We start from the raw sequence: 23,270 nt of genomic DNA on the forward strand, positions 1-23,270 counted from the left end.
ATGCAATAATGGACATACAACATGTTCTCAAAATAGCATTGGATTTTCTTGCAGGTGGATGTTCTGGTCAGATTCTGGCTCCAATCCCAAAATTGAAACAGCATGGATGGATGGCTCAAAGCGCCGTATCATTGTGGGTGACAAGATTGGCTACCCAACAGGCCTGACGATAGATTATGCCTCTGACCACAGAGTTTACTGGTGTGACAGCAAACTGAACACTATTGAATCTGCAAAACAGGATGGCTCCAACAGAGTTGTTATCATCAGTGGTGGTAAGCTTATTGGAAAACCATTAGCGTATACAGTTTTTCTGTAGACTCAGACTACGGAGTAAGATAAGAGAGGAGCACAGAAAGGAGTGCAGACTCTACAGCTGCTCAACACATCCGCTCAGGACAAATCATACAGTGTGGATGCGGGTGTCTTTTACATTCCTTTGCTTTCTCCCTCTGTTCTTCTTCATCACGCTTTCTCGTTCTCTTGCACTCCCAGTTGACTATTCACTATGCATAGCACTATTAGCCAAAACAAACTGAAATTGTTCAACAACCTGCTCTTACGGGTGCATGCACACTGGTGAAGGCGGCGGTAGGAAGCAATGTGCATGGAGCAGATGACAAAATCCGTAAGCAAGCCGATGTCAAAACACTTTCCTGCTGTGCGTCATTGCTATAACGACGACAGAGAGACCCCTGCCCGTGACTCTGCTTGCGCATGCCCTTTCTCCTCAGCCACTTTTCGTTATACCTGGCAAACATGCTGTGAAGCAAGATCTGGCATTGCAGAATGCATTGCTTCCAGACAAGTGGACTCTACATTTCTGTCTTATCATCCTCCATCACCCAAACCACGTGCCTACTTAACTCAATGACTTTTTTTTTTCCTCCCTAAGATCTGATGCATCCGTTTGCAATGGACTTGTTCGAAGACAGCATTTTTTGGATGACTCGAGATTCTGGTGAGATTTACAGACAAGATAAGCATGGACGGGGCGTCAAAGTTCGAGTCAAGCGGAATGTTGAGAACCCAACAGGTGTCAAAATCTTCCAGCCACTGAAGTACAATATTAGTGGTAAGTACAATACTAGTGGTAAAAATAAATACAGCTCTTCGAGCATTCCCTCAAACTTCCTGCTCTTCAGTTCCCAACAGGTGCCCATCATCAGGCTGCTCCCATCTATGCCTCTTGGTTCCCCAAGGCTATCGTTGTGCCTGCCCTGACGGAACTTCCCTACATGTTCTCAACTTTGGCAGTTGTGACGCAGGTATGTGAACATACAGTAATTAAAGTGCTTGACAAAGTATGACAAGCACAATGCAAGAAGCATTGGGAAAATATTTCCACCCACCCATTGTGCTCAGATGGTGAATTAGTGTCATTCAAGCTGAGAAGGAGACATTTCATTTCCAGTCCATCAGTTCAAATGATACTTTAGAAAATTCTAATTCGTACATGACCCTTGTTCGAAACATTACAAGAATGCAGTGCTGTATATTTTGCAATTATATGATAGAACATAATGCTCATACACAATGGAACTATTTATAACTAAGTCATATATGATGCTGAAATAGCTCTTCTACAAAAGAAAACTTGTGGTAAACATTTAGTCTTAATTCTGTGTTAATGAAGAAACTATTCCTAATTTAATTTGCTATAACCAATAATTTGTTATAGCCATGTGTTATAGCCAAAGCATCTGGGATTGGTCACTTAAAAATCTATTTCTAGATAATGTCTAATTTACTTAGGAAAAAAGCTTTTCAAAAGAAATCTATGATACATTACGCCGGCAAACAGGTTGTGGCGCTCGAGCTGATGTTTCAACAAGTGGACTTGTCTTCCTCAGAGCTGCCAGTTCTAGCCTTGAGGAAGACAAGTCCACTTGTTGAAATGTTGGCTCGAGCACAGGACCCCTGTTTATGGATACTTTCTTCGCAAGCTTGCATCTTTTCCTTCCTGCAATTTTTTTTTCCTTCAGTGGTTAATTGTTCTTCAGCAGTAATGCTAATTGTTCATTACATACTCAAGCATCGTATACGTGGTGAAGCCTCAATCCATCAGCAATGTTGTAAACATCAATACTGACCCCATCCCACATCATGACCTGGCACTCTTTCGCCATCAGTGGCCCGCCCTTGCACCATAAAGCACCATATACCATCATCATACATACTCACGCACTCCTTGTGCGAATAGATGTTCTTGGAAAACAGTGCTTGAATTTGCACAAGCATAAGGTGTGCGTGCTCATACTAGCCCAAAGCATTTTTTAGTAGTTTTCAGCCTTGCTTGTTTGCACGACAGTAAAACTTTTGATGGGCCTAGTTCGTACATAGCATTTAACGTGAATAATTCAGCACAAACCAAGATGGACCAAAAAGAACTGAAGAGGCTTATACTGGCACTGCGCCACTGCTTGCCTCTTGTGTTCTTTGTGGTTCATCTTGGTTTGCATTTAAGTTTTCACCTGCTGGGGGAGAAGGGCTGCACCATTTGCGCCATTCAGCGCCAATGTGACCTGCTGCGCCAAGCGGCACCTAAACAGTAAATTGCGTGTGCAACGCCAAATTTAGTCGAGTTTTATCATCAACCGAGCAACATGCGTGGGCTACACAAAGGGCGCAACCGCGTCCATATCAAATTAGTTCTGTGACGTCGTATTTCGGTTCATGCATGAATCTTGTTAACGTGCTGTTTGTGTAAATACCTCATTATGCGACTCCATATATGTTTTAACAGCTAAGCTGTTAACCAAACCATATGAACTGAAAAAAAATTTAAATCAGTTTTACAAGTGAAGTGATAATGGCAATAACAAACATTTGTAATGGTAATGCGGCACGCGCTTTCTATTTTTGCTACCACACCATTACGCGTGTAACGCTGCCTCGCGCAATCCGCTCCCGAATGACTAGGAACAATCTAGTTAATTTTAGAGCCTACTAATGAGATTACGTGCTCAACGCGTACATTAAGGTTTGTTCTGGAACTTACACTGCCGCTAGCGATAAGGCGGGAATCTTCGATGTCCATATATAAATGCCGATGCACTTTGCTGCTTGGCAGATTATCGGTGGCCAACGCTCCGATTTGCAGCTATCAGCCTACAGCTTGTATTGCTTGTAGAGTGACGTTTTGTTTTCCGCGCACAGGTTCGCCCAAATGAGGTTCACTCATGAAAACAGCAGCAGCTTCCTTGGTCAACCTCATGACCCCGTGACGATATGGAGGTTGAAAGCTAATGCTTTTGAATCCGACATCGCGACACTCGGCAAAACGCTGGTGTAAGAAAGGATGTATGGCTGCTCCAGGGAAAAACATTCTTATCGTACAATCTCTTTCTGTAGAGAGCGCACCACGTGGAACGGTTTACGAGCCGCGCGCTGATGCTTGCCGACAGCGCGCCGCGTGCCAGCTGATCATAACCACGCCCTTAGAATCTAAGTTCACCGCTGCTGCTCGAGCAACCCCCTTCCCCTTTACCCGCGTATTTTTTCATGCTCGTTCAAGACGAGTGGCGTGTTTCCTCCATGTTTGAGCACTCGACGGCAGGTCTAACACGCGGTGGGATAGTATCGCATGCGCCGTCGCTTCTATGCAACAGAGATCGGCCGCCTCGTTTAATCTCTGCTTGCGCAGCGCTCACCACCCCTTGCGCAATTTTACGCGCAGTTAGAACGTAAGATGCGCGGGGAATGTTACCAACTTGTAGTTTACGCAGAACATGGCGGCGAGGGTGAAAACCCGTCGAGAGCCCATGTAGTTCCTATCCCTATAAAAAAAAATCGCTTAATTGCTTAGCAGTGTGGTGGCGAGCCCATCTAAATTTCTTCGTGGTGTTCATGTCGGCTGTGGCACTTCAATTTATTTATATAGAGCCCTATTGGTTTAGTATGAAGATAACTTTTATTATATTAGTTCATCTCTAGTCTTGAGTTGCTGTTCATGTTATATGCGGTGTTCTGATCACATTGTGAACACCAGTTTTTTTATATGTCAGAGTAGCTGTGCTTTCAACTTCAAAAGAGAAGTGAGTGAAGAAATAACTTGCTGTGAGCACAGCAAGTTATTTCTTCATCCACTTTTCTTTCTTCTTATTTACATTACATTGGTTTTAATAACTTCCCCTCTACATTTCTTGGCATTATCGCCTGTTAGATCTTATTATATTGTGTCAAAACACGGAAAAACGAGCCCTTAGGTATACACTTCTTTCCTTATATATATATCAATTTGGGCTAAATCTGGTCTCTTGATCAGTATGAATTGCTTAGTAAAAACCACTGAATTTTTTTGTGTTGATGAGAAAGCAACAAGAAAACGAAAATTCGAATTAATAGTGATGTTTGACCCAAGAAATATGATCCAAAACTAAATTTTGATGCTCCAAAACATGCCTTTTGGTGCTCAAGAGCTGCTCTAAAATGCCCTTTTTACTGCTCCGAAGCTGCTCCAAAACCATGTTATTCCTGCTCCCAAAGCTGCTCCAAAAAAAAACTGAAGCCTGCTTCCACCCCTGCACCTGGTTTCTGCAGATGTTGGATTTCATTCTGTGTGCTTTCAGCAGCTCTCTTATAGTCAAGTCACCGAAAGATCATCTCTGTTTACAACAGCACAGGCACCATCCACTTTTGCAATTCGAGGATGGCGTAAAGACGTGATGCTGAACACTTAAAGCTCAGTTCGCAAAAAGATAAGACATGGTTGCAAGTATAAGCTTGTGCTACTCCAAGGAATGATAAAATTTCTTATGACTACGTTTCAAAGAATCTCTTTCCAGAGAGGAGCATGCCGAGCAAGTTGTACTGTAATGAACTAAGGGTGAAGTAACCTTCACAAGAAATCAAACCTTTTTGTGAAATTTCAAACTTTTGACATTGCCAGAATGTACAAGGTACTTTTCTTCTACATTAAAAAAAACAGAAATAAAGAAAACTGCAAACCACAATATATGCATAAAATAGACTTGCACACTGCTGGTAACAGCAGGCAAGATTAAGCATATCCTGTCACCTTGAAGGTACATAGTCTTCAGTCAACGATTGTTTTCGGTCCTGTTTGGTTTCCAAGGGATAGCACTAGCGATGACGCAGACTGTGATATTGAGCTTTACGCTAGCAGTAACTGATGTACAGTATATACATGCACAAATTTGACCTTAGAAATTTGATACATCACCTGAGGGGGGTTCTTGAATAGGTTTGTTAGAGAGCAAGGTATTGTTTTTCTAAATGGTGCATGGTGTCTGCAAAAAAGTCGCATGTGCTACCTTGAGCCTGGTTTTCCCAGTTATGGGGGCAATACTAAGAAGAAAGTTCAATGTGCAATTAATTTCACATTTGGTGACTGAAAAGTCAACTGTGTAGTCGGCATAGCAATGGTGTGCCCATCCGGAACCGTAACCTTTTGGCCATAAATTGCATGTATTGAATGACACTGCCACATTTTGCTTTGTACTGCCATTTTATTGGGGCGTAAGACAGACATGTTCTGCCCTTTTAAGTATTTTTGCTCTGTGTAGACAAAAGTTTTAATGTTATAAGCAATGCCAACCCTTACTATTTTATTCCTAGGGTTCGAAGTGCCAAAACCACAACCATACAAGTGCCCTTGCCGAAATGGTGGCCGCTGTGAAAGTGTCCAAGATGAACAAATAGTGTGCAGGTGCTCAAGTGAATTTGAAGGCATGCACTGTGAAAACTTCATTGCCCGTCGACGGATATCATCTCTTGGAGGGGCCAGTGGTAAGATATGTCCTAGAATTTATTGGCATTTGTTAGTAGTTTTAGTTTATTGGCTATTGTAGTGTGCTTTGATTATGAAGATATATTTGACAACTTCTTGCCTTTCCTTTGATGCAGGCGTGGCTGCAGTCCTTGTTCCAATTATTGTGGTCCTCATAATAATGATCGTAGCAGCCACACTTTTTGTCTGTGTACGCCGGCGTCATTTGTAAGTATAATCAAATATGCTTCCTTCAAACGATCTGTGAATTTGAACATGGATTATTAATTTCGTTTTTTGTTACAGCAAACAAAGTGGTCTTGGCGGAAGCACACAAAGTGTATCTTTCAGGAGTGGCACAAATGTAGAGTTCTCACCAAATTTTATGCGAACTCGCCAAGCAGAGACAAATGCGGTAGGTAGTAAGCTAAGCCCACTATATGTAGCCATTCTTGACATGTTGCATTTTTTAATTTGCAGGAATCTTTAGATGCCGACTTTGGGCTGAATGATGTGAACAAGGCAACAGACTTTAGCAACCCAATGTATGATGCATTAGGAAATGCTGATGGCACTGCAGGTGCAGGTGAAACAGGCAAGGGAGGCCTGTATGAAGTGGCTGGTGATGTCTTTGACAAAAAGTATGACAAGAACAGCTTTGACAGCAGCAACAAGGCACCACCAAGTGTGGGATCTGCTGTGCTGCACCCGTCAATGGTGCTTCATCGGTCATCTCCACATGTTCCTTTACGACAAACAGCACTTGATCCAACCACCGTGGATACAGACAAAGATACACAAAATCTGGTGGAAGAGGACAAGTCAGAATGCTGAGCGTGTCTGCATGAATTGAGGCAGGCCCCCAAAACAGGTGAACTGGCTGGCAATAGAACTGTTAACAAACAAGGACTCATCTTCGAATCGTGGTCGTTCTAGGTGTTGAATATCTTGTTTGGGCTGGGGAGTAGACTTGTACATATGGTATTAACTGTTTTTCGAAGAGACAGGCAAAGAGCTATATTATGTGCAGCCAGCAGCAATGATGTGTCTGCTCTGGACAAAGACTAGGCACGATTACTGTTGCCAAGCGCTTGTAGCCCACATCCTGAATGTTTCAGGCCAGAGCTGGTGGGCTCAACGCTGTTATTTATGTCATGTATAAAACAGAAGGGCCTTTCATGGCCGTGGCTGAAAAGCCTGCAGAAAGGCAAGTGTGGAGACCTCACCCCCATTAAGAGCATGCTCCCATTTGCACATGTCCCTCCGAGAACGCACAAGGGCTGGAATGGGTCTGAGGCTTGTCCCGATCACCAGTCTTGCACGGATGCGTCTTCTCACAAGACAGAGAGTTTGTTTATTTGTGGATTGATTTTATAAACTGTTTTTATATTATACAAATTTTTTTAACTGCACCTGGCAATGCTTTTACAATCAAGTTTTGCTGAAGTCATGTGTGCCCAATGAGAATGTGTGAGTATGCCTCTGAAGATTGAAGTGTCTTGTACTGGCTGGTTTTATAAAAGCCCTGCACCTTTCCAATGCTTGGAGGTTCATCTCTTTCGGGCATAGAAAGTGCAGGGCTTTTTCTTTTTTTCTCGTGTGGGCCTGTTCATGCAGCAGCAACTGGACAATGCCTTCAAATCAGGAAAAAAAAAACTTTGTGGCATTCTCTGTATGTGTGCTGGACTGAGTGCTAAGTGTTGGACGGGTTTCAGTCTAGTTACTTGCATTTGCTGTTGTGGACAGGCTGTTGTGGTGTGACTTAGGACACACAAGTGCTTGATGTGTACATGTGATATTTTTTTTTTTTTTGTAAAAGCTTGGACACGCCATACCTGCTGATAACTGATACCGTATCATTCCATCTGTTCATTCCATGTTCGGTACAAATGTGTGATATAGTTTCTGCTCTTTTTTGTTTGTTTTAGGCAGACAAAATGTTTTATATAAAGTGATTGAGTCTTGCTCTGTTGTGACACATTCCTGCCCACTTCCCTCTCCCCATTCCCATTCCCCCTGTGATTGCACTCAGGTGCTGATCAGCTTCCAGTTAATCCATGAAATTCTCATCTGCCATTTCAAAGAACAATAAATTTGTAATACTTGAAATGTGTTTCTTGGAGTACTATGCTTACATAACTACAATGATTAATTGCACCTATGATTGGATAAGCTTGTACTCAGATGTGTACACATTTTACAGCAAGCACAAGAGCAGGCCCAACAGACTGGCGTCTGACCTTGCAACCTTGTCTCTGTGCTGCATGTCATACAATTACTAATAATTGCATTCCTAATTGACAAACATGGTTACTGTTATGCATAACATAAATGGCTTTTTGAATTTATCTTGTAGTTAGCAAACGTGACAAAGCATAAAATGCTGAAGCAACATGTTATGTTCAGATAATCTTCACTTCCCTAAATTTGTTGTGCTTTGACTGTAGTCTATGTTCCTTTGCCAACCTTCAACTTTCCATGGTATGGGGACAACCTATGATGAAATTTCATGGCACATTTGTACTGACTGCTTTGATACTACTAAATGATATGCAGGCAGGTTTCCTGGCATGGTGCTACAGATGTGTAATGCCAAAAAGAGCTTTAATAATGCATTTATGAAATACAGTGAAATACAGTAAATAAAAAAACTTTTTAGAAATATCTGTAGCCTTAGCAGAATGATAGTGTAGATTTGTGCAATCATAACACGTAAATGTACAGACATGAAATGGGCCTATACAATCATTGAATGACATGTTAGCTTAAGATATACAAAATTTTTTAAACAACATACACACGGATGCAGAACATGCTATAAAACATCTAGCAACTTATACACAACAAGTGCACAAGTTTTGGTTTGCATACTGAACATTAAGAATATATCTATTTTTTTACACCTATTTAATAGTATTTCTGGTCAGCATATAAAACATTAGTACAAAACATTGTCAGGTTTTCACACAGAACTTATAAGTAGTCTAACTTAGTCAAACCCGGGTATATCGAATCCGCCAAGAAGTGTTTTTTAGTTTGATATATGGCATAATTCAATATAGGCCTGCTATAGGATTTTATGATGCGAAGACACATGCAATAAAAAAGTACTTTATTAATTTGGTGGCTTTTGTGCCCTACTTTGGAACAAAATAGACGTGGATTTTCTTCTGTGTCAATGACTTCACTGCCTGCGACAGCACGCAAGCCTTCGCGTTGTCCAATGAGTCGGAGCAGCTGAGGCCACAACCTTTCATATTCGTGCGATAGTGCCGAACCAACGCAAGTGCACTAATCAGCTCGAAGGATGTAGGCAACGGGCCATCATCGATTTCCTCATTGCAGTTGCATTGGCTCGTGGTCGGCATGACGTCTGCAACTTAGTCCTCATCTTGTAGCTGGCCCATGATGGCGACATCATTGTGCGCAGTGACGAACTTGTCGGATCCGTCGATAGCACCCGGAAACTCTGCCAGCTGGCTCGAAACTTCGGCGGAAACACTTGCGATGTCTTCAGTGCTGTCAACGAAATTTAGGGTGTCAATCACCAGGCATGCAGAAGCCGGCATGCCTAATGCAGTTCCGGATTGTTTCCTTCGTGACATCTGGCCATGATCTACTCAGCATAGAAAGAGCTCCGAGCAAGTCGACCTTCAGCTCCCTGCCGACTCGAAGGTTCTGCAGCAGTCTCACCACCAGGCGCTTCCGATAGCCAGCTTTTAGTGCGCGTATGACGCCTTGATCCAGTGGTTGCAGGACAGATGTAGGGTTGGGGGCAAAAAACGCAGCTCGATGTTGCTGAAGGTCGTACTGCAGTGGTACAATGAACAATTGTCCATGAGCAGGCACACCTTGCGATTTTCGCCTACCGAATCATTGTATCACGATGATAGCCAAATGCTGAGAAGCTCCACGATCAACCACGCCATGACGACAGTGCGCCAAGAAAGTTCACAGAGCGCCAACAGGCAACACCACGAGCACAGACCACACTGAATGAGGACTCGAGGAAAAGAGGCAGCAGCAGGCACACAAACATAAAAAAGAAAAAAATGGCACTCACTTGTACCTTCCTTTTCTTTTTTCCTTCCTCCATGCTTGTATCATATGCTTGTACCGCATCTGCACTAGGTCTGTGCCTCTAAGAAAGCACGATAGCCTCTGATTGGCTGTAAGCACTGCGAGCAGGCCAAGATAGTTTTTTGTAGGGAGGTGCTCGCTCGTGCACAGCCAGGTCTAAACCACTTTTTCTATGGTCAACTTCTTGGGCACTTTTGAGGCACATGGAGTTTGATATAGCGGTTGTCGTTGCTATTTTTGTTCGATGTAATGGTAACATTCGCAATATATTCTCAATGTAAGTTTACCGCATTTAGAAATTGTTCGATATACGGAATAATTTGATATAAACATGTTCGATATAGTCTGGCTCGGCTGTACAGCTCCTTGTAATGATTTTTAAGCATAAAAATAAAACACTGTATTGTTTGCTTTGTTCTGGTAGACACAATATTGTTGACAACTAACAGACAATAAGCTAGTAGGTACTGGTAGGTTATTCCACAATGACGTGCCAACACTATAAAGTCTCCTTTTGCCATACACCATTTTAACCAGTGGTTTTTCGAAGTTATTGTAATAGAAGGAGAGCAGTGAAGGGGAACTGTGTTGAGGCTGTGTAGTTTGCGCTTATTATAAAATGGATAGCACGTGTTCGCAACACTATATAAGTGGCCTTTGGTATGAATCCTATGTATGGCCCCAAGATTCAATGCATTACGAGGGTTGCTGGGAAATATGGCAAAATAAATTGTTTGCAAAGTTGCTACATTGAATTACTGGCGATGTTTGAGAAGCCTAATGCAGGCTGTCGCAAGTTTTTTTTGCATAGAGGGTCAATATGCGTTTTCCAGCTTAAATGATGATCTAGTTGAACTGCAAGGTATGTTAAGTTACTCACTGTTTCTATGGTCTCGCTTTCCGCCTTAAGCACACGAGTCCAGTGTAATTACTTTGTATGGTGAATAAATCTGCATATGTTTTCTTTTTAAAATATATAGTCAGTTTATTGGCTTAAAACTAAATGCAGATAAATATCAATTCTTCGTCAATGGCTCTGAAAGTTCCATCAATGAACCTGTGTGCGCAAATGAGGGCAGTGTCATCAGCGTACATTGCAGGGATGAAGTTGTATAATATAGGATGAAGTTATGTAATACTGATCCCTGCAGTACTTCCGATTTAACCGGTGAAAATCCTGAATTACTGTTGCAAAAATGAACAGTTTGTTGTGTGTTGGTAAGGTGGCTTTGAAAAAATTTAACTTTTCTGTGCAGGCCATAGTATTCTAATTTGTTAAGTAGTATACCATAATTAAAAGTGTTGAAGGCTTTACTGACATCAATGAGAACTCCAATCACTGTCACATTGTTGTTTAGGTAGGAATTGGCCATATCTGAAAGAAAGAGCACTGCAGTAGAAGTTGATCTATTGTTCTGAAAACCATGTTGACTACTATACTCTGTTTCACACATGTGCTATGCTGAGGAAGCTTGCGAGACTTCTTGCTGTCGATGCGTTCGCAACAAAAAGTATTTCGATGTCCTTACCACCAATATATTAATTTTTTTCGTTATTACGGCGAGGAGTAATTTAAGATATGTGGCTTACAAACAAAAACGCCGTTGAACGTTCATTACTATGTGGCTGTAAAGCTTAGTTTTCACATGGCGTCACATACAGGCTATCTACTTTGGGTACCTCAGGAGGGTGGTCACTTGGAATTTCAGTGTCACTTCAGCATGGGACACCACAGGGTCGTCCGGTACCCGCGTTCTTTTATGCTCACCCCGCTTTTTTCTGTTCGCTAGTCGCGCTGAAGGGGAGAACAAAGAAACACGAGGGTGAACAGGCACTAACCAGATGTCACGCGAACTACCACAAAACGTGCGGAGTCGCACGTTTCGCTGGCCGAACTTCTTGCATATCTTCCATAGCGTTGCGCCTTATGTATGAAACGGAGTATAGTTAGCACAGAATTTTGATCGAGAAAATTCAGTAATTGTTTTGCGATAAGTTTTTTGAACAGTATATATTTATTGCACTTATTATAGATATGGGGCAATTGTTTTCCGGAAGGCTACGGTCTCTGTTTTTATGAATTAGAATGACCCTTTCTGTTTTGAGTAAGTCTGGGTAAGTTGACGTGTGAAATGTGTCATTAAAGATTTTCATCAAATGAACACAAAGAAGGTCTATGAAGTTTTAAGTATGAATGGTGATACCTCATCACACCCTGCACAGCATAGCGTTAATGACAGGAACAGTTTGTGCAGAGTTATGTCTGTTCATCCAAAAGAATTGACAATTCTGTACGGAACGGTATCCACTGACACATTATGGCAAGAGTTCACCATTTTTTACCAATATTGTAAAAGTAACGATTAAAAGTCAAAACGAAACTTTCTGCTGATAGGATGTATGAATGGGCTTGTTGGTGGCGAGACATCGTGAAAACTAGGCTTGTGCGAATATTCTAATGCTTCGAATATTTGAACGAATAGTTGAGCATTTGAATTTAGATTATCGAACATTTCAAAGTATCCGACATGAACGAATAGATGTATACTTACCTGCATGTAACCTCCTGTAAAAGTGGTTTCACTGCAGTATAGCCGCGCTATGCCAAGAAAGCATTTGTTCAAGAAAAATTTGCTATGCCGCGAAGCCCCACTTCAAATTTAAAGGGGCCCTGCAACACTTTTTTCGTATGGTCGGCAAACGCTGCCGATTGGCAGTCGAGGCTATCGAGAACACGCGAGCTAAATATTATAGCACAGCACTTGACCTGGAATCCACAATAAATTCTAATAATTGAATAAAAATTTCGGTCTTTTCTCGGCAAATGACGCCACAATATCAGGAATCATTTGTCACAGCCATTGTACTAGTCATTGGCTGATTTGAGCAAGGGGGGCTCGGTCGTTACTGGGGCCGCTGGGGGTGGCCGCGACATGTCCACGCGTACATGCTCGATTTCACTGAGAAACCGCGTATTCAAAGAAAAAAAAAGAGTGCTCAAGGTCACGACACGCACGTGACGCATTTTTTTTTCACTATGCCATCTCTCCCGGCTTTGCTTTAAGCGATTTAGTCGCGACGAGAAGAGAGAATGCAATTGCAGCATATGTCAAATTTTTGCAACTCCACTCATACTGGACAGATTCTAAAAAAATTGTTGCGGCATTTAATTCACAAGGTAATAAGTTTCTTTAATGAATCCATTTCTTCAAAACTGTTGCAGGGTCCCTTTATATGAACATATTATCCTCAAATCGATCGATCATTTTTAAACTTGAAAGCTTGTTTTGCCGGCCTATACACTCTAGCTGTAATGGATAATGCTACATATTTTACAGGTTATCACTTGCGTCCGACTGAAAGTAAAATCCTGCTACTTCTCAAATTCGTTTCGGCTTCTTGTGAATGAAAAACAATAAAATACCATTAAGGCCTTGTTTAAAAAATATTTTGCAGGTTAGCTAGGTCATGATAAATATGCTTATTTTTCTTTATACATCATATATTTTATTCAATTCGAAATTATTCGACCAAAATCACAATTTGCTTCGAATTCGATTCGAACCTAAAATTCACTATTTGCACAAGCCTAGTGAAAACTTGTCACGCACGAAAAAGACACTCGCTGGGAAAGACAATGACACACACTGTCTCTTTCTCTTTCTCAGTCCATGTCTTTTTCTTGGGCCACAAGTTTTCACAATCTTTCTGCTGATATTCCTGTTATTTCTGCATCAGCCATAATGTATCGATTAGAAGTGGGTTTTATTAGTTTGACTTTCAACGTTATCATTGAATTTACAGGGATATTTGTAATTAGCTCTGAATAATACTTTTTCTTGCAATTACAGATAAGCTGAGTTACCATGTAACGTGCTGCTCAAAATTTTGTTCAAAATTTGTCTGCCAATACCCTTTTTTTTCGTTATCATTTATAATATATTGTTGGTCATCCGAGGATAAATGGGCTCTTGGTGATACTTTTTTTGCATGGGATTTTGAATTGTGTAATGACTTTCGTTACCTTATGACATAGTGTGGCATATTGCTGATGCGCATCACTAAGGTATAGTATACTGTCATCAACTGCTAATGAGCTCTGCTTTTAACTCCAAAGATGATCATGTTGCGGTACATTGTGGCTGTATTCATGTTATTTTCAGTAGAGGGAAAGAAAAAGGCAGTTAGATAATTATCTGTAATCACTGTGTCATCGACGTAGCACTGACTGGTTGTAGTGCCAAGTTGCAAAGTACTATGTTAAAGAAGTACCAGTTACCCTGGTGGGGCTTGTAATGATGTTACTGAAACCACAAGAATTAACCAGATGTAAGTACTCATTATTTTCATTTTCAAGGAATCGCTGCTCAAGTTGCCACATATGATTATTTTGAACTTAATGCTTCTGAAATATGCTAGTAATGCCTGAATATGTTGCATAAAAGTTTGCATGCTTCGGTTCAGAGCACTAAAGATAACAGCAATGAAATGGAGGCTGATTTCACAAGTATAATTCCTGGAGATAAGAGTGAGAAAAGTGAGGAATGAGGTCGCGTTTGATGCTTGCTCTCATAAACAGGCGAACGTCTGCTTCTCGTGCACGAGATTTTCTAGCAATAGTAGAAAGTGAATAATCTGGGATATTTTCAAAAACAGCTATGAAGCTGAACTGCTATGAAGTTGAACTAACAAAAAATCAACTTCTACGACAAAGCAAAGAGCATCAATATTTCTGTTGCAAGTTGCACATGTTGCATTGCATCGGAGAACAAATAGAAATTTCCCTGTTATCGCTGGATAACTGGTATGTACATAGCCATCATTGTGAGGGTTTGCAGATCTTCACTAGATTTTTAGTTTGAATATGTAGAAGCCTAGAATTAATTGCTTTCCTTGCAAGAATTTTTCCATTTGCAACACAGATGGACTTCAAACGTCTCTCCTTTTTGCGTGCAGCAGCCTTGCCAAGAAGCACCTTGTTTTCAGTGGACATACGTTCATTGATATAGACTGCATCATTCCCTTAATAGCCAAAGTCTGACGGAACAGGCTTTTGCTTTTTAGCAGCTTTCAAAACGTTATCTTGGACAGAGTAAGATATAAACTTCACGACCACATTCAGCCTTTCCTTGTTCTTGCTCGTGACTCCATGAATAACATCTACAATGATGTATGTCAGTGGAGCATGTAGTTACTTGCCAACTTCTAAAATTGATTTACAATAGGCTTCCTAGGAAGACCTTTGATTTCGAGACTCTATTGACTGACTATATTGCTTAATATCGATAATCTAATTGCGGTCTTTTGTAGTTGTTCTAGGTAACTTTTCTTTCTTGAGTGTCGTTTGTTCTAGCTTGCTTCGTTCTCTCAAGTGTGACTAAATTCTTCGAACTGTGTATTTATAAATGTCACGGAACTGTTAATGTCTTGCATATCTGCACATACTTTCAATCTGAATGCATCAAATATACTACTTAGTTCCACCACCATGTAGCAACTTCTTTGAGAGTCATCATTTCTGTCAAATTCGCACACTGCAGGGCCACCCAGGCACTTGTCTATTGATTGATTTGTGGGGTTTAACGTCCCAAAACCACCATTTGATTATGAGAGACGCAGGCACTTGTCTAAACTAGTGTTGAAGTACGAGGCATGTACCTGCAACAGCGATGACAAAAATCTTAGCCAGTGCCGGGAAAGCACATGTGTCTGGGCTGCCCGCAGTATGCCAAGATCCAGGAACAGCATGTTCTTATAACCAAGTGCTGGCCAACAGGTGTCATTGCTGTTATTTTAGTGGTTTTGGGCTAGCCGCGTCATCATAGCTTGCAAAACACCAGCTCAATTAGCTTCTTTAGGGTTCCACGAGGCAGGCGATTATTCCTGCAACAGCGATGACCAAAATCTTAGCCATTGCTGGGGAAGCACATGTACGTGGGCTGCCTGCAGTTATTTGGTGCTTTTTTTATCTAAAGCAGTTGCTCTACGATAAAAAAGGTAAGTTAAACATGGTTACTGGATGAATATGACACACATTTGCTGACATCATTATTATTCACGTGGATCTTGCATATCTCTGCATTTATTAGCAACCAAGGCTCACCTATACCAGCTATCTTGTTTCTCATCAGGTGATGCAGCGATGATAAAAGTTATGAAAAAAATTAATCTTGACACGTTATTCACAACATTTAGCAAAGAGTTAACCACTCGCGTCCATAGCTCGGCATACTCACTCACGAGTACACTCACTCGCACTCACACTCATTTCAAAGGCGGGAGTGCAGGTAGGTGTGCCAGCATGAACGTGATTGAGTAGACGAGTGTGAGCAGCCGTTAGTATCAACGTTAGAGAGCCCAAATGAGTGTGAGTAGGCATGAGTATGAATGCCAGTGCGTATTCACGAGTGTGACTATACTCTCTTCCAGAAGTTCCGTGCATCAGTGCCAAGGCTACACGACCCTCGAACGGTTGTTGCGAAGTGAGATGTAGTGCCCCGTATACGTAGCCCGTTGTTTGTCCTCGTGACTTTTGCAAGCGGTCTCGTCGGAAGATTTTAACTTGAAGGCTTCTCTGCGTGTTGTAGCTGAGATATGTATGACGATTTGGCCGCATTTTCTGTGGAAAAAAATTTTTGTAGCTCCATGTTACTGAAGAAAGAGTTCTTGCTTGTACGTGTTACAACATGCAAATGACGAAAGAAATAACGCTGTTGTGGCTGGTATGTGTTATGTTTTTACTTATAAAGTACGAAGGAATGGTACCACACTGTCTAAGCTTTTATGTGTAGTCCACACAGTCCGAGCGTCCACAGCGCTGCGGAGGACCCAGTCTTGGGTTGTGATTAGTCCGCGGTGTCAGATTCTGTCACTCCTGTCAAAATGGCGGCGCCTGGTTCCCCTGTGCGATATCGTTCCCGGATCATCTTTTACGACAAGGGAGCGAATCAGTTGGCTCTAAATGTGTTCGGGACACTGCGTGAGGAGGGTGGCAGAAATACAAGCACGAGCTCTCTCATTAAGAGAATGGCTGTGCTCACCAACGTCAGCGGGCGTGCGCTGTACAAGTGGGTAGCGGAGCAGCATAAGCACGGCGAGGCACGGGGAATAGAGCCATCACTTCGTATCGAACGCGAGCGGCACTTCGCATGCCCATAGGCATGCGTATACGAAATCTGATGAAGTGTGGTGCTTTCATATTCAATTTGGCTTGTGCGGCGCTTTCCACTGAAACATGAGCCACTGAACCCTATCCCTCAAATGTCTACGTGCAAGTATCTCGAAAACGCGCGCTTTTACGGTGCCGAGGAGAATATTTAACCACTTTCACAATTACAACTCATTTCACTGCGCACTTGCACAGTGTTCCGAGACGCTCTTGTCGCTTTCGCTGCAGCGCACGTCGCTAGCAGACGACAGGGCGCGGAAGGATACCCATAGATGTGCTCGCCCTCTTGATTGGTTGAGAAGGCCTGTAGCTCCCACAGTGCTGCACGGAACTTCTGGAACAGAGTATAGCTGAAAGTATGGTCGCGAGTGAGTACGTGAGTGTGAGCAGCCGTGAGTGTGAGTGGGCATGTGTATGCAAACACCGGCAATAGGCAGTCATCTTTCTCACCTCTGGGACACTCGCAGAAGTCTCACGAAGCGCTGAAAAAGGCGGCGGCACAATCGCCAACTCAGACGCCGAATAGCCCTGCTGGCAGAAAAGGCTAATACATATGCGAAAGAGCTCAATACCCAGAAGTGGCGCAGTTTCTGCGACTCTTTCAGAGGAACTCTAAGCACAAAGAAAATTTGGGCCATTCTTCGTTGCATGTTAGACCCAAGTAGCGCACGCACTGAGACAGCAATGTCATTCGACGAATTATCGGTGAATACCAAGGTTTGGAGGAGGAATTTATCGAACACATCAAAAACATCTACACAGGGGAGGGGCAGACAACCTCACCCGTTGCGCAAGAATATCGGGGACAGGCGAACTATAGCTTGGATGCCCCGATGACGTTCCCCGAGCTCTACGCAGCAGCCCAGACTTTCACGAGGAACACAAAGCCCGGACCGGATCAAGTCACGAACGCTATGTTACGCAACCTCAGTGACGCAGCACTGGAACAGCTAGTTTAATTTTTCAATGAGAGTGTCTGAAAAGCTTGTAGAAGATTTATTTCTGTATGGAAGGCTGCCAATATTTTGCTCATACCAAAACCAGGAAAGACACGTCAGCTCAATCATTTGAGACCCACATCGCTCACGTCTTGCATGGGCAAGCTTTTTGAGAGCGTAATAGTAAGCCCCCTTGAATCTTACTTCGAAGACAGCAACCAACTTCCTGACTGTATGTTCGGATTCCGCAAAGGAATCTCTGCACAGAACGTATTCCTTCAAGTGTGGCAGCTTGGGCTAGTTGGTATGGCATGACGATAGTTATAGCGCGAGAACAAAACGACGACACAGAGACAAGAAGGACACGAAAGACACGCTCGTGTCTTTCGTGTCCTTCTTGTCTCTGTGTCGTAGTTTTGTTCTCGCGCTATAACTATCGTATTCCTTCAGCTGCGAGGTAAGGTTCTTGACCCTGATTGATTGATTGATATGTGGGGTTTAACGTCCCAAAACCACCATATGATTATGAGAGATGCCGTAGTGGAGGGCTCCAGAAATTTCGACCACCTCGGGTTCTTTAACGTGCACCCAAATCTGAGCACACGGGCCTACAACATTTCCGCCTCAATCGGAAATGCAGCCGCCGCAGCCGGGATGGTTCTTGACCCTCCCCCAGGTAGTATGGATAAAATCGTACTTGCACTCGACATCTAAAAAGCCTTCGATAACATCTCCCACACCACAATACTAGAGGAATTATGTGACGTCGGTTGTTGGGAGGTTTTTTTCACTATGTTCAATATTTCCTGACCAATTAATTGCACGGCGCAAATAGGATTTAACTCAACGCGCTTAGCCCCGTATCGTCTATGAAATAAAGGCACGCCACAATGATCTACATTGTCACCGATGCTCTTCAACATCGGTCTACGTAAAGTGGCACTAGACTTGCAGAAAGACCAAGACCTTGGGTGCACCATGAATGCGTATGATACTTACGCTCCGGGCATCCAAAGAACACTTCAACGAGCCATCAACACCATTGAAAGTTACATGAAGCAAGCATGTAGGAAGTGTGCTCCAGACAAATCGGTGGGCATCCACATCAAACCTAGACATACGTGCGCAGCCAGGGCTTTGAAACTGCAACTCACCTTGGAGGGAGAGCCCACCAAGCGGGTATCTCAACTGCGCATATTTGGAATGCACAGAGGAAACGGGCAGCGTAAGCACAGTGCTCCCTACTCTTAGACGCACGGTCCGGAGCGTTATGGGGCTTATTCGCAGAGTTGCCCGTAGCCGATAAGGCATGACTGAAGCAGACACCATGCAATTAGTACACGCTTTTGTCATTAGCCGTATTGCATATTCCCTGCCTTTCCAGAATACGCGGCGTCACGAAATGGAAGGAGCAGAGAATCCGAATCGCCTGTGAAGCAGCACTCAACCTGCGTGAGAACACAAGCACGGCCCGATTGCATGAATTGGGCATGGTAAATACATACGAGAAATATGCAGGGGCTACGCTAATGGCTCGGCGTGAGCGACTTAACAGGACTGCTCAGGGCCGTTCAGTTTTACGGAAACTGCTCTACCCACTCTCTCCACAGTTCTGCGGTGATCAGACCACGTTACTGCAATCTGAAATCCAAGAGAGGATTCAAGTGGCCACGATCCCCCGTCACATGCACCCATTCGATCACGCGACATCGAGACGCGCCCGGGCGGCCACCTTACACAAGCGGCGGGACAATCCTAATACGTACTTTATAAACGCGAGTCCCTACCCATCGAAACGCAAATATGGCTCCTGCTTTCGTTGCAGTTGTGAATAACCAACGGTGAACAGCCACTGCAATGTCAATTCGCACGAGATCAATTGCAACGGCCGCAGCCGCGGCCAGAACTTTGGCCATATGCGCTGCGGAAGTCAAGGGTGAATCGGCATTTATTCTGACGGACTCACAGGACGCCTGCCGTCTTTTCCTTAGCGGGGTGTTACCGGACTGCATATTACGCATACTGGGGAGGGCTCTCACAATGGATCATGATGTAACCTGGTGCCCTGCGCAATCAGGGGTTGAGGGGAACCAACGGGTGGACCGTTTGGCTCGAGGCATTACAGTCCGAGTAGCGGACAACATCTCCCGGGAAGACACTTCGACACCTGCAGGTGTGCCAAGAGAAATACTCGAATTTCAAAAACTATGTAGGTGAACCAAAGCTCCCCCTCATCCTAACTTGAAGGAGACAAGCACGGGACTGACGTCGCCCACAAACAAACACTTTTCCACGTTTACGCAGGTTCATTAAACCCTACATATCAAACGTTTACGTAGGTTGCACAGAATGCACCCTCACAGATACAGCGACACATATCCGTGGTGCGGAGCAACACCGACATTGGAGCACACTACAATCAGTGCACACAACGTTCGGAGGCTGCCATCTTGCCTCTGTTGAATAGCGATTCCCTGAATAGGTCGTGGGAGGCGCGACTCGTGGAACTGGAAATCGGAAGCCAACTGGCGATCCTTGACCAGGCCTGGTGAGCCGCTGTAGCCAGTGGGGACCTGGAAGAGGGGCACCATGCACCCACCATAACCATATAAAGTAGCCTTATTATCAATAAATGTTTTTATTTCTCTCTCTCTCTCTCTCTCTCTCTCTCTCTCTCTCTCTCTCTCTCTCTCTCTCTTAGTAAGCTTCTTAAGTTTAGTGCAGAAATTGCTGCTGCCAGCCCCCACTGTCTAAGCCACATTACGTACTTGTCTTCATATTTTGTCAAAAACATAATTTTGAACATTATATTCTCTAGTTTCACTTTCAAAAACTATAATGAAATATGTGCCATAGTGGAGGGCTTTATATTAACTATTACCCCCTGTGGTACTATAATATGTTTTACAACGGAAGCGCATGGGCACAATGGTAATATGCCTGTTCGCTGCAATGTTGTAGGAGTTACAGCACTTGTCTGTTAACCTGAAGGTCGCAGATGCGATCCCTTTAGTGGCAGTCTCATTCCGATGGAGGTAAACTGCTAAAGGGCCATGTGTGATATCTGTGCACGTTAAACACTACCAAAGGGCAAAAGTTGTCAGAGCCCTCCACTATGGCATACTTTATAATCATATCATAGCGTATGATTAATAATATTGTACTTGTTGTTATACCTTCATTAAAATGTGGCTCCATCAGCTCTGACTTAATACCGCCATCTCACGTTCAGTGCCAGAACAGCTTAGCTGCCTGAGCCAGTGCACCATGTGAGAATACGTTGTTGTGTAGCAAACTTCAATTTCTAAATGTGTAAAAGTGACAGCAAGCTTGCATTCTGTTTTCCTCAGTTGCAATAACTTTAGCTTTCTCTGACAGTTTTCCTGCGAATGACATGCATTTAGCTGGAGAATAGATTTTTATAGAGGCGTTTGCGCACTTTGCATTTGCATAAAAGGTAACCTCTTTATTTAACAGGCCACCTCCAAGGCAACATGAACACGTTGTGGCGCCAGTTGAAGAGATGGAATGGGCACGACCATACTGAATATGACACTCCCTAGTGCGTGTCATAGAAAGTGCGGTCAAATCGACCAGCAAAGAATGTCCGCCGGTGTTGTTTTGAAAATGCAGTGGATATCCAATATCCAGTCAGGGGTGTCCTGTGGACGTCCCTAGCATGTCATTGTTGCCACTGGGAGTTTGTGCTTCTAGGTGTTACATTTTTCTGTCACAATTATGATTGACATTTGTGCATCGTTAAACTTTTTTTTGTGTCTCACGTCCACGCACTTCCCCGTGACGGTCCGGGGACGTGCACGGACAAGCCTCGACACGGATGTGCTGCTTCGATAAATGCGAGTGGAAACTTAGGCTGCATTTAGCGGCAGCTAGACACTCTCAAGGGGCAGATTTGTTGCCTATGGTTGGGGCACACCAAGGAGGGGTCTCTTTTGGCTGAGAACTTTGAATGTTTTCACTCGTTAATAAAACGCAATGAGTTCACTTGCAACGAACGGACCCGAGGGTGGTAAAAGAGGCCTTGCATTAGAATAATACTTATTTTGAGAAAAGAATTCACCACTGCCTCAGTCCTGCAAGAGAGGATCCAGTAAGAGAAGTGTTGCAAGCACCACAAAGGCTGGGTAAGGTCCGAGCTCATCCTAGTTTACAAATTAGCGCACGTGTTACTTATAAAACAACATTTCGCGGAGGAGGTTTCACATGGACCTCTCGATCTCTTTGCTTCAATTTCTGAAAGTTTCTTACAGAAACAAGTTATTATATGTACGGCAATATTTATTGAAGAGGCAAAGAAAACAACAATTTTCCTCGTGTTTGTAAACTACTTTTTCATGATACCAGAAACACCGCTTTTGCCGTAAAAGGACGTTTTGTAAGTAACAAAATGTGGGGTGTGGGAGAGCCGAGTGAGATTACAAGCAAGTAGTGTGTGTGTGTGTGTGTGTGTGTGTGTGTGTGTGTGTGTGTGTGTGTGTGTGTGTGTGTGTGTGTGTGTGTGTGTGTGTGTGTGTGTGTGTGTGTGTGTGTGTGTCTGTGTGTGTGTGTGTGTGTGTGTGTGTGTCTGTGTGTGTGTGTGTGTGTGTGTGTGTGTGTGTGTGTGTGTGTGTGTGTGTGTGTGTGTGTGTGTGTGTGTGTGTGTGTGTGTGTGTGTGTGTGTGTGTGTGTGTGTGTGTGTGTGTGTGTGTGTGTGTGTGTGTGTGTGTGTGTGTGTGTGTGTGTGTGTGTGTGTGTGTGTGTGTGTGTGTGTGTGTGTGTGTGTGTGTGTGTGTGTGTGTGTGTGTGTGTGTGTGTGTGTGTGTGTGTGTGTGTGTGTGTGTTTTGCACTCCTGTCTTTTCCTACATCGTCGCTCCGTGCTCTTTCGCACGTCACCCTTCTGAGGGCTACGGATGCCACCACCGAGCGGCCGCCGCAACATGGCATATCAACTGGAAGCCGCCCAGGTAACTTCGGCATCGACACCGGTTCCCACACATCAGCAGCAGCTGCAAGAACCAAGGAAACCTGTGCGCTCCAAAAACAAACCCCAATCCAAGGAGACCAGCAGCCATGACAATGCGACCCTCTCCCTGGCTCCGAGCGCAGGGAAGGCGCAAACCGGACCTTGCTTCTCTCCTGCCACGGCCTTGACTTCCTGCAAGGGACACAACACCATCTCCTTTCCTCTCGCAACCCTTGAGGCTGCCCAGTAGAAAGCGCCCTCCCGAAGTGCGCGCGTGTCTTCGAGCACATGTCTGCGCCCTCGAGATCCCCACTTTGGTGGTGATTTAACTCCGAGTTATCGGGTGACCAGCATTATTTATCAGCGTGTCGGGAAGAAGACGAACTTGC

At 43.6% G+C, this 23,270-nt stretch overlaps 1 protein-coding gene across 1 annotated transcript in view; it reads left to right on the top strand.

Moving 5' to 3' along the window:
- mgl (low-density lipoprotein receptor-related protein megalin) overlaps positions 1 to 7,840 on the top strand; it is a 246,947-nt gene extending 239,107 nt beyond the window's left edge. The window contains exons 72-78 of the mRNA XM_075881883.1: positions 55 to 275; positions 896 to 1,075; positions 1,146 to 1,268; positions 5,581 to 5,751; positions 5,869 to 5,959; positions 6,038 to 6,146; positions 6,212 to 7,840. Of these exons, the coding sequence (XP_075737998.1) occupies positions 55 to 275; positions 896 to 1,075; positions 1,146 to 1,268; positions 5,581 to 5,751; positions 5,869 to 5,959; positions 6,038 to 6,146; positions 6,212 to 6,565 (1,249 nt within the window). The 3' untranslated portion in view covers positions 6,566 to 7,840. The remainder of the gene's footprint in view (positions 1 to 54; positions 276 to 895; positions 1,076 to 1,145; positions 1,269 to 5,580; positions 5,752 to 5,868; positions 5,960 to 6,037; positions 6,147 to 6,211) is intronic.
- Positions 7,841 to 23,270: the final 15,430 nt, after the last annotated feature.

The sequence above is a fragment of the Rhipicephalus microplus genome, chromosome X (assembly GCF_043290135.1).
Source record: "Rhipicephalus microplus isolate Deutch F79 chromosome X, USDA_Rmic, whole genome shotgun sequence".
Lineage (NCBI taxonomy): Eukaryota > Metazoa > Arthropoda > Arachnida > Ixodida > Ixodidae > Rhipicephalus > Rhipicephalus microplus.